We start from the raw sequence: 15,110 nt of genomic DNA, 5'->3' as shown, positions 1-15,110 counted from the left end.
CTTCAGCCTAGTTACTTTCAGGGCTTTATCTAATTGCTTCTGCAACCACACCTCTGATGATGTTGAAGAAGCCCCCTTTGTCTTCTTTCCACTCGCCCTCATTGCCGTGCCTGCAAGTCCTTGATGTGCTTGCCATCTTTATCCGCCAGCTTGACGAGCTTGTCTTTTTCTTCCTCCAGCTCCTTATTCAATAATTGTAGGGCTGAAATCCTGTCTTCAAGAGGTTGAAGCTCCCTCTGGAACGTCACGGCTTGCTCCTGCAGTGAGTCCAAGGACCACCAAGTGAGGGGGTCTGAGATGAGATCCAGTCAATCAAAAAGGCCTTCCAGGGCTCACCGTGAGGTAGAAGGCCTTTGATGATCAACTTGCCCCAGAAAGGCTCTGCTCTGCACAGCTAGGTCTATGATGCCCAATCCAGGTCATAACCCTCCAGGTCACCTTGGCCCAAGTGGGCCGGTCTGTCAGACTTGACCCATAAAAAGTTTCGGATCGGGCATGCTCTGGAAAACGCCCAGCTAGAAGTGATGTACCACATGGTGGCTAGGAGCACATGGTTGGACATGATCACGCGACTGAGGATGGAAAGGCGAGCGGTGCTGCAATACAAAAGCTTCTTCCGAATGCTCAGAAGGGGGGACTAGTTGCTGCTCGGCTGAGATGTCAATCCCAACCTGACAGTCGAGGTATCTGATCCCTTGGGATCCACTGAAATGACTCAACTCAGCGCCAAGCCAGGGTGGTTGAAGATCCTATACCCAAGTGGAGAATCCCTGGGCACCCGTGAAGTTGTATGTGAAGCTGACAACTTTTTGGTAATTTAACCCAGACGACTTTTTGGTAATTTAACTCAGACAACTTTTTGGTAATTTAACCCAGATGACTTTTTGGTAATTTAACCAATAAAGGGGAGAGGGGGGGGGGTCAGCCCATCTTCTGGCCCCTAGTGTGGTGTACTATGCAGAGCTGTTTACCATCTCTCTTTCTTTGCCAAGTTTATGTGTTTAATCAAGGATTAAGATAAGTAAAATTTTCCATGTCACAGAAGCCCTCATTGCTTCTATTCCCTATTGTACATGTGTGGCATATGGTGCTTGACATGATAATACATGTATGGCATATGGAGCCTCAGATGGTGTGTTTTCCTAGGACTAGCTATCTTGATGTTTACTTTGTATTTATGTTTTGGGAAGGTTCCATAAGGATCTTGGATCCCTGTACTTTTTACTTGATTGATACAACCTAGCAGATGGGTGTTTCTTCCAGTTTAGTTGCATTCATGTGATTGTAGGTCTTTAATTTTATTTTTGGATGACTTGTTTTGTTTGCATGGACGATGCTTCAGATTACGGCCTGGACAATGCTTCAGATTACGGCCTGTGTTGTCCAAGGGGCCGGGAATGCCTGGGCACCCTATGGGGACGCGTGTGTGCACACTTGTTTTGGTCTTACAGGTGGTCTACATGTGTTTTACAGGTGGTCTACATGTGTTTTACAGGTGATAAGTTCTCCTGGAACTCGATTTACAACTTTATGTTTTCACATGGTAATAATTATTGATGCACGTCCACACTCACTTATAAGTGACCGGACAAGATTATAAGCTGTACACAGTGGGCAAGACTATTTTAATACACATGGTGGCGTGTTTGGGCTTTGCATACTTTCCAGGTGCATGGTGGAGCTGGCCGACCTGTTCTGGAGTCCATATCTTCTGCTCGACCTGTTCCAGAGCCCCATATCTGCTAGTCGAATCCTCCTAGCTGTGTCAGAAGGCTAGTCATCTCTACCTATTTGTGCGAGAAGCCTGGTCGATCTGTTGGGGAGTTCTCTACTCGTTGGCCGACTTCTCCAGGCATGCAAAATGTGATGGCCGACTCCTTCTGGGGGTAGCTGAGGACTGGTCGACTGCTGGTACAGCCTTCTTGAAGCTAGTCGACTTCTTGTTTGGGGGTGGCAAGGTTGAAAACAAGCGTATAGCACTATCCCGGGCTGATCTAGGAATGTTGTGAGTTGTCCATAGCTGTTATACATGTGCTTAAATCCGGAAGAGCTCTCCTGTTCTATGGAGGAATTTTGAATTCGACATATGTTTTATTTGTGTTTTAATCTTGTATTGGAAGATTTAGGTGCATGCCAGTGGAGAATCCCTGGGCACTACAAAGTTGTATCTGAAGTAGACTCCTTTTTGGTAATTTAACCATAAAGGGGAGAGGGGGGGGCAGGTCAGCCCGTCTTCTGGCCCCTAGTGTGGTTTACTGTGTAGAGCTGTCTACCATCTCTCTTTCTCTGTCAAGTTTATGTGTTTAATCAGGGATTAAGATAACTAAGATTTTCCGTGTTACAATTGGTTAGAATCCGAGGGAATGTCTTAAAACTCGTCATTGCTTCTATTTCCTATTGTACATGTGTGGCATATGGAGGTTGACATGACCGTACATGTATGGCATATGGACCCTGACATGGTATGTTTTCCCAAAACTAGCTATTCTAGTGTTCACTTTGTATTTATGTTTTGGGAAGGTTCCAGAAGGATCTTGGATCCCTGAACATTTTACTTGATTGATACAACTGAGCAGATGGATGTTTCTTCCAGTTTAGTTGCATTCATGTGATTGCATGTCTTTAATTTTATTTTTGGATGACTTGTTTTGTTTGCTTGGACAATGCCTGAGTTTACGGCCTGTGTTGTCCATGGGACCGGGGATGCTTGGGCACCCTGTGGGGATGCGTGTGCACACTTGTTTTTGTCCGATAGGTGGTCTACATGTGTTTTACAGGTGGTAAGGTCTCCTGAACTCAATTTACAGCTTTATGTTTTCACATGCTAATAATTATTGATGAACGTTCACACTCACTATAAGTGACCGAACAAGATTATAAGTTCTACACACTGGGCAGGACTATTTTAATACACATGGTGGCCAAAGTATCGGGCATTGGACATCATATTTGGACTAGAAAAGCACACGAGTTGTTATTTTTGCTAGAAAGCTCTATTACGGGAGGGAGAGGTCGTGTTTGGGCTGTTGTATACTTTCCAGGTGCATGGTGGAGCTGGCCGACCTGTTCTGGAGTCCATATCTGCTTGTCGACCTATTCTAGAGCCAGGTCTGCTCATCAACTCCTAGCTGCGCCAAAAGGCTGGTTGTCTCTGCCTATTTGTGTTAGAAGGCTAGTCGACCTGTTGGGGGTTCTCTACCTGCTGGCCGACTTCTCCAGGCATGCGAAATCTACTGGACGACTTCTCCAGGCATGCAAAATGTGCTCGCTGACTCCTTTTGGGGGTAACTGAGCGCTCGTCGACTGCTGGTACAGCCTTCTTGGAGCTGGTCGACATCCTCTTTGGGGGTGGCAAGGTTGGAAACAAGCATATCGGGCTGTCCCAGGCTGATGTCCATAGCTATCCTACATGTGCTTAAAGCCAGAAGAGCTCTGTTGTTCTGTCAAGGAACTTCGAATTCGACATATGTTTGATTTGTGTTTTCATCTTGTATTGGAAGATTCAGATGCATGTTGGTGGAGAATCCCGAGGCACCCGCAAAGTTGTATCTGAAGTAGACTCCTTTTTGGTAATTACCATAAAGGGGAGGGATGGGGGGTCAGCCCATCTGCTAGCCTCTAGCGTGGTGTACTATGTAGAGTTGTCTACCATCTCTCATGTTTAAACTTTATGTGCTTAATCAGGGATTAAGATAACTAAGATTTTCCATGTTACAATTGCTTAGAAGCCGGGGGAATGTCACAAAACCCCTCATTACTTCTATTTTCTAATGTACATGTGTGGCATATGGAGCTTGACATGATAGTACATGTATGGCATATGGAGCCTGACATGGTGTGTTTTCCCAAGACTAGCTATCCTGGTGTTCACTTTGTATTTATGTTTTGAGAAGGTTCCGGAAGTTGGGCACCGACATCATATTTGGACCAGAAAAGCACACGACTTGTTATTTCTAGCAGAAAGGTCTATTACGGGAGGGAGAGGTCGTGCTTGGGCTGTTGCATACTTTCTAGGTGCATGGTGGAGTTGGCCAACCTGTTCTGGAGTCCATATTTGCTGGTCGACCTTTTCTGGAGGCCTAGATGTGTTGGTCGACTCCTCCTAGCTATGCTAGAAGGCTGGTCGTCTTTGCCTATTTGTGCTACAAGGTTGGTTGACCTGTTGCGGAGTTTTCTATCTGCAAGCGGACTTCTCCAAGCATGCAAAATCTGCTGGCCGACTTCTCCTGGCATGCAAAATTTGCTGGCAAACTTCTTCTGGGGTTAACTGAGGGCTGGTTGACTACTGGTACAACCTTCTTGGAGCTGGTCGACTGCCTCTTTGGGGGTGGCAAGGTTGGTAACAAGCATACAGGGCTGTCCCAAGCTTATGTGGGAGTGCTGTGAGCTGTCCATAGCTGTCCTACATGTGCTTAAAGCCAAAAGAGCTATCCTGTTCTATGGAGAAACTTCAAATTCGACATATATTTGATTTGTGTTTTCATCTTGTATTGGAAGATTCAGGTGGATGCCAGCGGAGAATCCTTGGGCACCCGCAAAGTTGTATTTAAACAGACTCCTTTTTGGTAATTTAAGCATGAAGGGGAGGGGGTAGTCAGCCCATCTTTTGGCCCCTAGTGTAGTGTAATGTGCAGAGCTGTCTACCATCTCTCTTTCTCTGTCATGTTTATGTGCGTAATCAGGGATTAATATAACTAAGATTTTCATGTTACAATTGCTTAGAAGCTAGTGGAATGTCACAAAACCCCTCATTACTTCTATTTCCTATTGTACATGTGTGGCATATGGAGCTTGAAATGACAGTACATGTATGGCATATGGAGCCTAACATGGTGTGTTTTCCCAAGACTAGCTATCCTAGTGTTCACTTTGTATTTATGTTTTGGGAAGGTTCCGGAAGGATCTTGGATCCCTAAACATTTTACCTAATTGATACAACTAAGCAGATGGGTGTTTCTTCCAATTTAGTTGCATTCATGTGACTACGTGTCTTTAATTTTATTTTTGGATAACTTGTTTTGGTTGCCTGGACAATGCCTGAGATTACGGCCTGTGTTGTCCATGCGGCCGAGGACGCATGGGCACCCTATGGACATGTGTGTGCACACTTGTTTTGGTCTAATAGGTGGTCTACATGTGTTTTACAGGTGAAAAGTTCTCTTGAAACTCAATTTACAGCTTTATGTTTTCACATGCTCATAATTATTGATCCAAGTCCACGCTCACTTATAAGTGACCGGACAAGATTATAAGCTGTACATACTGGACAGGACTATTTTGATACACATGGTGGCCAAAGTATCGGGCACTTTAGACCAAAAAAGCACACGAGTTGTTATTTCTGGCAGAAGCTATATTACGGGAGATAGAGGTCGCGATTTGGCTATTGCATACTTTCCAGGTGCATGGTGGAGCTGGCCGACCTTCTTTGGAGTCCATATTTGCTGGTCGACCTGTTCTAGAGCCCCAGATCTATTGGTCATGTCACAAACTGGGGACGAGGAACAATAGTTGACCAACACTTCAAATACCAAACAGAGCATGAAGACACAACGGAAGAACAATAAACAATATAATAACACCGCACTGAGTCAGAACGGCCGGCTCCCCGTAGAAACTTCTTTATTGATAGAGAAGCTTTTACAAGATACCAAGGTGCGGGTGCAATCAGCACCGGATTTTCCACAAAGCATCAGCACAACTCTTGCCGAGATCTCAATCTAGAGCCATAGCACTAAAAAAAGCCATCCGAAGACTGTCTCAAAACAGTCCCATAACCAGCTCATAATCAGCCCATAAATTGTCCATGAAACAGCCCTTAAACTGTCCATAAAACAGCCTGGTACGGAGCCCAAAACAGCCCCGAGTTCCGTGCCGAATCAGCCCCAAAATCTGCTCCATAAACAGGCCCAAATCTGCCCATGATAAGGCCAAAAGAGAGAGAACTGCCTGCTGTACGGCCAGCACAAGAGATCATCACTAGGAGTTGTTGTATGGCCTACGCAAGAGAGAAGAGAGAAAATCTGCAGTCGGCCAGCAGAGGAGAGAGAAACTCCAAGAGGGATGCACATGGCAAAAAGAGAAGTCCCCAGCTCCTTTTAGTGAGATCGACTAGCTATATTTGAAGTGCTTTTCCCCTTTTTGCCAAATATACCGGGTTGGCCCAAAATAACTACTTTATGCTTTTCTTTGCTTGTACTCCAAGTTTTAGCCCAAAAATATCAACTTTTATGCTTTTCTTGGCTTGATGCCCAAGTTTCATCTACGTGCCTCCTCACGTCCAGCCGTCTTTAATGATGTGTGAACACACCGACTTATAAACATTATGAGTTGCCGAAGAATCGGGTCGCCCTGGAGGCTCGGGAGCACAATAACCTTTGGACGATCCTCCAGGGAGGCATGCAGACTCTGATGGACAGGATGCTTGCTTTCATAGCCACCATCGATACAGCCGTTTGCAGGGACTCCCAAACATGCCCTGTATTGTCCAATCGAACGAATCAGAGGGTGATACCCCTTCCGGAGGCTGGGGAAGCACACCGTCACGCAAGCTGGATACACTTTCTAGGGGGTCGTATGGAGGGTCGAAGCCATGGTGCCATCTCGCAAAGAACGCCGGAGGCACTGCGTATCACAACGGGACTCTGCTGCATCCATGATCAGCTGCTCTGGGTGAATCACACTTCACATGAGAGAAGCCAAGCCCAAGAAAATGGATGCTGGCGATTTTTCTGGGCTCGCCGATGAGGGCTGCCTAGATCTTGCAAACCAAAAAGAGGACACGAGGGAGGATACTCTCGAAGCTAAGAGTTGGAGGTCCGCCTCCGAAAATAGGCAAGGGACGACGGCCTTGGGTGGGGATGACGGGCGACGGAAGAGGGAGGGCTGGAGAGAAGCAGGGAGCGTGGAATCAGGAGGCGGGAGAGAGGCGAAAGAGGGGACACACAGGAAGAACACACAAGAAGGGTGCACAGGTGGAGGAACAGGGGTTGACAAATGGGGAGTCAAGCAGCACAAGGGAGGCGAGGGCAATAGCAAAGAGGGCGGAGGGGGCTAGGGAGAGGAGGAAGGCGAAGATACGCAAAGGAGCAGGGGACTGGGGGCGACAGCCTTGGCTGGGGATGATGGAGTGCTGGAGAGAAGCAGGGAGCATGGAATTGGGAGGCCGCAGAGAGGCGAAAGGGGGCACACACAGGAAGAAAACGGGGACCACGAAGGGGCAAGCTGGGCGACAGAAAGCGCAAAGAAGGTGGGTGCAAAGGGGTGCACAGGCAGAGGGATAGGGGTTGACGAATGGGGAGTTGAGCAGCACAAGGGGAGGCAGGGGAAATAGCAAAGAGGAGGGCGGAGGGGGCTAGGGAGAGGAGGAAGGCGAAGATACGCAAAGGAGGAGGGGACTGGGGGCGGCGCACAGACTGGTGGGCTGCTCAGGGGCGCCGATGGGCAAGCAGTGCTGGAGAAGGGGCAGAGGCGGAACAAGGGCGGGGAAGAAGGGAGGGGCAATGGATGGCGAGGCGAGGACAGTGACAGGCATAGGCAGTCAATGGGGGGAGCTCCAGCTCAAGCTCAAGAAACGATCTCTCAAGATTAATCACTGCTAAATTGTATCGAGCACACATGCTTCTGCAATGTAAGACTACTGAATTCTATGAAGAATGAGATTGCTTGGTCGAATTCTATAGCACTTCTTCAAAAAATTCCACCCTTGGTCACTGACAAGCATCTGGTCATAATTAATCCATACAAGAACTTTACAACAAAAGTGGCCTTGTTATCTCTTAATGTACAAGCCTCCACACACTTGGTGCAGCAATTCGTTGCCACCAAAATATACTTATTCCCTGTCCATTGAGACAGGGGCTTAAAGGGTTCCACAAAATCCCAAGCTCCACTTTTAGAATTGCTTAAGATTTCCACTCTGGAGTACCACTGACTTTGTGGGTACCACCTGCATATGCTTCACATAGTCAGTATATACATCCACCACACAAATCATTTCTAGATATCTACAAAACATCCAGAAATGGGTGAAAAAACACCTGCTGCTAGCTCAAGGCTACTTTGAGGGCTCTAGGAGGGTAGACTCAACTCACAAAGCACCGTCCTTACAAACCTATAGAAACCATACCGACCTACCAATCAAAGTCATGAGTTGAGGGTGGCCTTGGTCGGGTTGGTGCCTCGGAGTCCTTTGAAAAGGAAAAAAACCCAGAAACGGCCAAATTGTCAAAAGAAGAGCGCAATGCTACCAAGGAGTAGCCAAGACGGACGGAGAAGGAGAAGGTGAGGGCGGGGGTGAGGGTGAGGGTGAGGGTGAGGGTGAGGGTGAGGGTGAGGGCAAATGCGAAAGCAAGGACAGGAGGGGGAGTGAGGGAACGTGTGAGGGCGAAGGAGGGGGATTGTACACAGAGGCTGTACATGAGGTGGCAGAGGGGTGGAGGGGTGCTTTTTTTGTGAGATCATACTGGTGATTTTTCCCTGTTAATTGGTCACAATGAGTTCAAGGATACATACATACTCAAAATCATCTTTTTTCTTGATGGCCGGGGAATGTTGTCACTATGGCAAGTTGCATCTATAGATCCTAAATAAGAGTTACTGGGTTTTTCTTCTATGGCTTTCCCTTTAGTCTTTATATCTCTATGATGGGATGGAGTTTGCTATGTTGTATCATATAGGATTGGATATTCACGTTTTCTTGTGTTTTCAGGGGATTTACACAAGAGAAGACAGCATTGCAACTAATGAGGGCTTTACAGAACACGAGAAGACGAGCAGAAGCCCCAAAAGCTAATGCAGCAGGTGTTAAGTCTGCTTAATTTATAGATCGCGGTTGCGATTGGTTAAGAAACTGTGTATATTTTGATTATAAAAAATAATCACTTAGAACGCTTCATCTTTTTTATATATTTAAGATTACAGTTGCAATTGGTTAAGAAATTATGATCCTTAAATAATCACTTTGACTGCTTCATCTTTTTATGGTTGTCATAGATTCACAAACACGATTTAAAGCATTTATCGCCAAATGCGGAAAGCATGACAACATCACTACCAAATCAAGCTCACCTGGTAAACACAATTCGATAGCTTTTATTGTGCTTTGGTAACTTGGTATATTATCAAGTTTTTCTGGCTCCCCATGACTCTCACATGTTCCTAGTAGTCTAATAAGGAGGGATTCACAAGCTTCAGTGGACAGAATTTCCCCGTCTTCATGGCAAAAAGTAATTGGTGTCCACTCATCATACCACTTTCACATTGAAGGGCTAAAAAGCTTGCCATGGCATGGGGACTAAATGCAATAGAACTTGATTAAGTAGCGGACATGGGTTGCATGTGTTGAAATTCTACATGGCTAGGGCAGTTCATAGCAAATGATTAACTAACTTGGTCAATATAAAACTATGGTACACTGGTCAAGGCTAAAACACATTAATCTTACTGCTTATTGCATTAATCAAGGTACCAAGTACAACCAGATTTATTAGCCTCATATTCCACACAAGTGGCCCAAAAGTTGTCCGCATCATGACAGACTCATCCACATTCTTGAGTGCAATCTCTATCCATCTACTAACTCATATTTCTTCTTTTTTTCCTTATACACATACTCTTTAAATGCATGCATCATACTATAATCAAGGGTGCACACTCAATGACACATTGTCCATCACTAAAATTTCCAACACTCCCTCTTAGTGATGGATTCCCTTGGCACTAGTGCATGCTCACCCCTATACTACATAATTATTAGTTAGTGCAGTCTAGATGAGTTACCTCGGTTTAAGTCCTTCCTTGACCACCATAGGACAACCGACAACAGGAAACCTTACACTTTAGATAGGAACACAATGGACACACAAGGTAGGAGCCATGCCCTTTACAGATTACTCATTCGAAGTGAGCGAAAAGCCCAAACTGGCTCTCCATACATATCACCCAAACAATGATTCATACACAGCTTGACCCGGCCGTTCACAACAAAGATTACATCAATTTCGACAAAGGAAAAATGGATGAAGCAACATGGGCCAATGATGCACATCTCGATGAAGCAAATATCACAAATGTTGATGATGTTGCTCCCATGGAGCATGCAAACCATATGCCTGCATGAGATAAATTGGTGCCAAAATGTCGAGGTCTATACACCCAAAGGACATGATCTTGTCAATGAAGATCCAGTGAAACACAAATTGGTGAAACCCAAGGCAATGTTGATCCAAAAACCAATGGCATGATGTGAATGGACTTCTTAATGTGTATGGAAGCCACAGTGTGAAAGTTCAAGGCAGCCAACAAAGAGAGACAATTTTCTTATCTTGTGTGAGCTTTGTTGGTTGAGAGAGAGAGAGAGAGAGAGAGAGTTTATCAGCAAAACCGGTTGCAATTTTTCAGCCACTCCAGCACTTACACTGACAGCAGCATCAATAGGGTCTCTCTCCAAGCAGCTCACTAGAGCTCTCTGCACTTAACACAGTACTCAGCATGGAGTTTAGCAGTGAAATCATCAGATCTGGAGCTAGCGGCTCAACATCGTCAGTTGCCCCCCCTCACATAAGACAACTTACACCGGCCAGCCCATTCAGCTTGGGCTCGTGTACATAGACCTCGACTCCCACTGGCATCCCGAGCACAGTCAGTTCACCTCCACTAGGAAGTAGCACAAAGAGGGCAGAGTCACGACTTGCAGGTGAAGCAGACAAGGAAGAGTAGATTTGCAGATTTACAGATTTGCGGCACTTTCTCTTTCCCCCTCTCTCTTTTTCTATGCAGAGAAATCCTTCTAAAATGCATTTAAACTGTTCATCTCACAATGAAGAAGAGATTAATCCTGATGACTTTGAGAATCTCAACTAATGAAGAAGAGATTAATTCTGATGACTTTGAGAATCTCAACTAATGACAATGCTAATCATATCCTATAACCATCCCTCGAGGCTCTCATACCATGTTGTAATTCCAATGGCTAGGACGGTTCATAGCTAACAGGTAACTCCATGAATAACATCAATATAAGAAAACTTCAGTTAAGAAAGGATTAAACTATGGTACACTAATCAAGGCTAAAACACAACAATCATACTCCTCATTGCATTAATCAAAGAACCAAGTACATCTAGATTTATAGCTCCTAAGAGCCCACAAACAGCACAAAAAGTTTTTTTTTTTTTTTTTCCGGGAAAAAAGATCCTTCTATTAGTTAAAGAGAAAACGCCATAAGGCTACAAAGCTCACCTCGCAAGGAGGGATAAAAACACAGTGAACTCCTGAGCTCCACCCCCGTGGCTGGCCGCTCTCTGGGGGGGGCTACCTAATAGTACATGTGGGAGGTGAGAAAAGCCAAACTGGAGGCCTGTAGTGCCAAGTGACATCCTCGCCCCTCGCGGTGAGGAAAGGGCCAGGCTGCCAAGTGCGGAGGAAAGCCTTGCGGCGCCCTCTCATGCGGTCCGAGTCGCCCTCCCCCAGTGTCCTCTCAAGGTATGAATGATGTCCACCCAGAGGGCCTGTATGACCTCCGCCGGTGGAGTCGCCTGGCGGTCAATGGCCTCCCTGCATCGGGCTCTCCAAATGTGCCAAGCCGTCATGCTGCTGATCAACTCCCATCTGTGCCCGACCCCCTCCTGAGGGGCTGCCGAAGAGAAATCTGGCGTCGGAACCACCACCATCACCCTGTCAGAGACCTGGATGGTCGCACTGCCAGGGACGTCCTCATATCCAAGGGCCGGGCCGCTGTCCGTGGCCCAAGCCACCGCACCCCACGTCACCAGCATCTCACCTGGTGAGCCTGCAAAAACCATCCTGAGAGCGCGCTGCCAGACCTGCTGTGCCTGTGGGCAATCCCATAAGCAGTGCCGCTGCGACTCCTGTGCATGGCCGCACCGAGGGCAGGACCCTGGGTGACTGCCGAAAGCTAGCCAAGCCCCCACAGCCAGTCCTCTATGCGCTGTGAGCCAAAGAAACAGCGTCACCTTCCGGGGCCGGAAGCTGGCCCAAAGGCGCTGCCAGAAGTCCCTAAGAAAGGCAGGGGAGAGCCCTTGTCACCGCCAATGCTCGGCCGCCGCCGGGGTGCTCGCTATCCTGTGTCTCTGAATCCGCCGCCCCAGCCTCGCTGTGTACTGAAAAAAGGGAATGCCTGGGCTGGTAGGGGCCAAGTAGGGATCTCGCCAAAACCACTCACCTGGATCCCACTGAAGGCGAATAAGAGGCCTGCTGTCCCAAGCCCATAATCTCCAAGAACAGTCCTCCCCTATCGAGGCCGGTGAGGGGTCTACATGCCACTGTCTCTGATGAAAGCCGACCACCCGCACCCTCTGAAGAATACATCCCTGGAACCCATCCAAATCTAGTCGTGTCCTCTGAAGCTGGCCACCCTCTCCCACCTCGAAAGTGAGTGGGGCGACTCTCTCCGCTGTGCCGCAGACCGCTAGAAGGATCTCATGCCAAGTAAAGACACCCATCCACTGTGGAGGTGGAGGGTCCTGTACTGGGGTCCGCCACTCCCGGGGGATGGCCGCCTCAATGTCCTGTCTCATCCACTCTCTGCCCCTCATCCCACTGAGTCTCCTCTCCTGAGCCTCTAGAGGCAGCTGCTGAAAACCTATCCAGTCGTCTAGGGACTGGGCTGGGCCGCCGGAGCTCAGCGGGCCCCACGACACGTGAGACCGCGATCCAACCATATGGCCACTGGGGAGACGAATCAAGGGGTTCCAGATCAAAGGCTGCCTCAGGCGCTCCTCATCGGTGCCCGGGGGAGTCTGGAAGAGTGATCAACAATGCCCAGGCCGCCTCTCTCCCTCGGCTGAGTGATCACCGCCCATGCCACCTTGGCCCTGGCGGGCCGCCCGTCGCCACCGGACCAAAGAAAGTTCCTGATGAGCCTCTGCACCTAGCCAATGCACGCCCGAGAGAAGGCCCAGCAAGAAGTGATGTACCACATAGTAGCAAGCAGAACCTGGTTGGCCACAACTACTCGGCCAGCCAGAGATAAACGAGCGGTACTCCAATACAGAAGCTTCTTCCGAATGCTCAGAAGAAGGGGGGCTATCTGCTGCTCCGGAGAAATGTCAATGCCCACATAGCATCCCAAATAACGCACTGTAGTGCCGGGGGGCAGCCACTGAAAACCGTCAACTGGCCTCCAAGTCGGGGGGGGCATAGAGCTGACCCACAACCCACATGACTTGTGCCGGTTGATCAAAGCGCCCGAAGCTCTGCAAAACCTGTCCATGGCTAAGGCGAAGCGGCGGAGGTTCTCCTCACCCCCCTGAAGATAGACAGCAGTGTCATCCGCAAACTCCGAGTCTAGGAGCTCCTCCGAGGTGCGGATGGGAAGCTGGAGGCCCCGCAAACCTGTATCCTGTGCCGTCAAAAAAGTGCTCATGGCCTCCGCCACAAAAAGAAAAAGAAAGGGCGCCAAGGGGCACCCCTGCCGCACCGAGCGCGAGAGCTGGAACCTCTCTCCGCGCACGCCCTGTATCAGCACCTGGCTATGAGCCGATGTGTAGAGTGCAGAGACCCCACGGATCCACTGAGGGGGGAAGCCCATCCTCTCCATAGTGCCTTCCAAGAAGGCCCAGTCCACCCGATCATATGCCTTCTCGAAGTCGAGAAGGAGCACTGCCAGATCCTCCTGTCGAAATCTAGCCAGAGCCGTAGCCTCCCAGAAAGAGAAAATGTTATCCAGAATGCTCCTATCCTGGATGAAGCCTGTCTGCGTGGAGTGGATGATGTCCGGAAGGTGAGGCTGAAGCCGCCTGCTGATCGCCTTAGCTAGGACCTTGTAGGCCGTGCCTAGCAAGGTGATCGGTCGCCACTGTCTAATCTCCAGTCTGTCTCCTCTCTCTTTGGGGATCAAGTGGATCAACCCCTCTGCCATGCTGTCCGGCATGACTCCTGACTCCATAATCTCCTGGAATGCCACTCTGAAGCCCCTATGTAAGAGGCCCCAGTACCTCTGGAAGAAAGCCACCGAAAGACCGTCCTCTCCAGGGCATTTGCCCCGAGGTAATGCCTGAAGAGCCTCCTCCAGTTCCGTATCCGAGAAGGGGGAGAGAAGGGAGTGCTGCAAATGGGCCGGCACAACCGGTCTCGTGAAGCTCCAGACTGCCTCTCCCGAGCCTCTCTCACCCTGTCATCTGCTGGCTCAGCAGAGAGAAGATCCCTGTAAAAATCTGTGGCTATAGCCCGAACCCTGGGGGGATCCACCACAACCTGGCCATCAGCCTGCCGAAGACGCCTGAGACCCTCTCGTCTGAAGCGAGGCCCTATCGCCTCAAAGAAATCTCGAGTCACTCTTTCTCCAGCCTGTGTCCAAAAAGACGCCCGAGCATGGAATCGGAACTCCACCCTCCTCTCCTCGATGGATCTGATCTCAGTGCGAGCTGACTCCATCTGCTCTGAGATCCAAGGGCTCGTAGGATCCCTCTCCTGGAGTCTCTGGAGGGACGCTAGACTCCTCCGTAGGCTCCTCTCCTGCTCTCTGAAGGCCTCCAGCCGGTCCAAGGCAGCCTGTCTGAGCATCTGGCTGATCTCCTGCAAGCCACTGGCAAGATCGCTGGCTGCCGATCCTCTCCTGAACTGCAGCTCCTGCCAGACCTGCTCAACTCTGATCGCAATCTCGGGCTCCTCTATGAGACAATCTGGAATCCGGACGCTCTGGCCCTGCTCTCCTCTCGTGGGGTCCTCGATCTGGAGAAGCACTGAAAAGTGGTCTGAAAACGAGGAGCCTGCAAGTATGCCCACTGTGCCACCTCTATCACAGGCCCACTCATCAATGTAAAACCTGTCGATGCGGGAAAGGTTAACTCCTGTGGCCCGTCTATCCGAGCGCGAGAAAGATAGACTCCCCTGCAACCTGCCAAACTCCGGGGGAGTCCACGGATCCTGGCCTCTCACCTGTAGCACTAGTTCCTCCCAGGCAGCGAGCTCCGGCCCATGAATGGTCTCCTGGCTGCCCCCCATCCTGTCCTCTGCATCCTCCAGCATGTTGCAATCCCCTCCGAGGCACCAGTGGTCTGCCAAGGGGAGGGACTGCCTAATGGTGCTCCAGAACTCGGCTCTCCCGGTCGCCCCATTAGGGGCGTAGAAGTTGAGGAAGCCAATGC

The 15,110-nt window shown here is 49.0% G+C and overlaps 1 protein-coding gene across 2 annotated transcripts in view; it reads left to right on the top strand.

The window, feature by feature from the left end:
- The window catches only part of LOC147605127 (uncharacterized), a 66,902-nt gene that overhangs the window by 48,056 nt on the left and 3,736 nt on the right, over positions 1 to 15,110 (top strand). For both annotated transcript variants that reach the window (XM_086793866.1, XM_086793867.1), the window contains exons 8-9: positions 8,711 to 8,802; positions 8,995 to 9,072. In XM_086793866.1, the coding sequence (XP_086649992.1) occupies positions 8,711 to 8,802; positions 8,995 to 9,072 (170 nt within the window). The remainder of the gene's footprint in view (positions 1 to 8,710; positions 8,803 to 8,994; positions 9,073 to 15,110) is intronic.

This window comes from Cibotium barometz, chromosome 60 (assembly GCF_041138505.1).
Source record: "Cibotium barometz isolate CiBa-2024 chromosome 60, ASM4113850v1, whole genome shotgun sequence".
Classification (NCBI taxonomy): Eukaryota; Viridiplantae; Streptophyta; class Polypodiopsida; order Cyatheales; family Cibotiaceae; genus Cibotium; species Cibotium barometz.
Note: the sequence above shows the minus strand (reverse complement) of the source record. Positions and strands in the feature narration are given on the sequence as shown.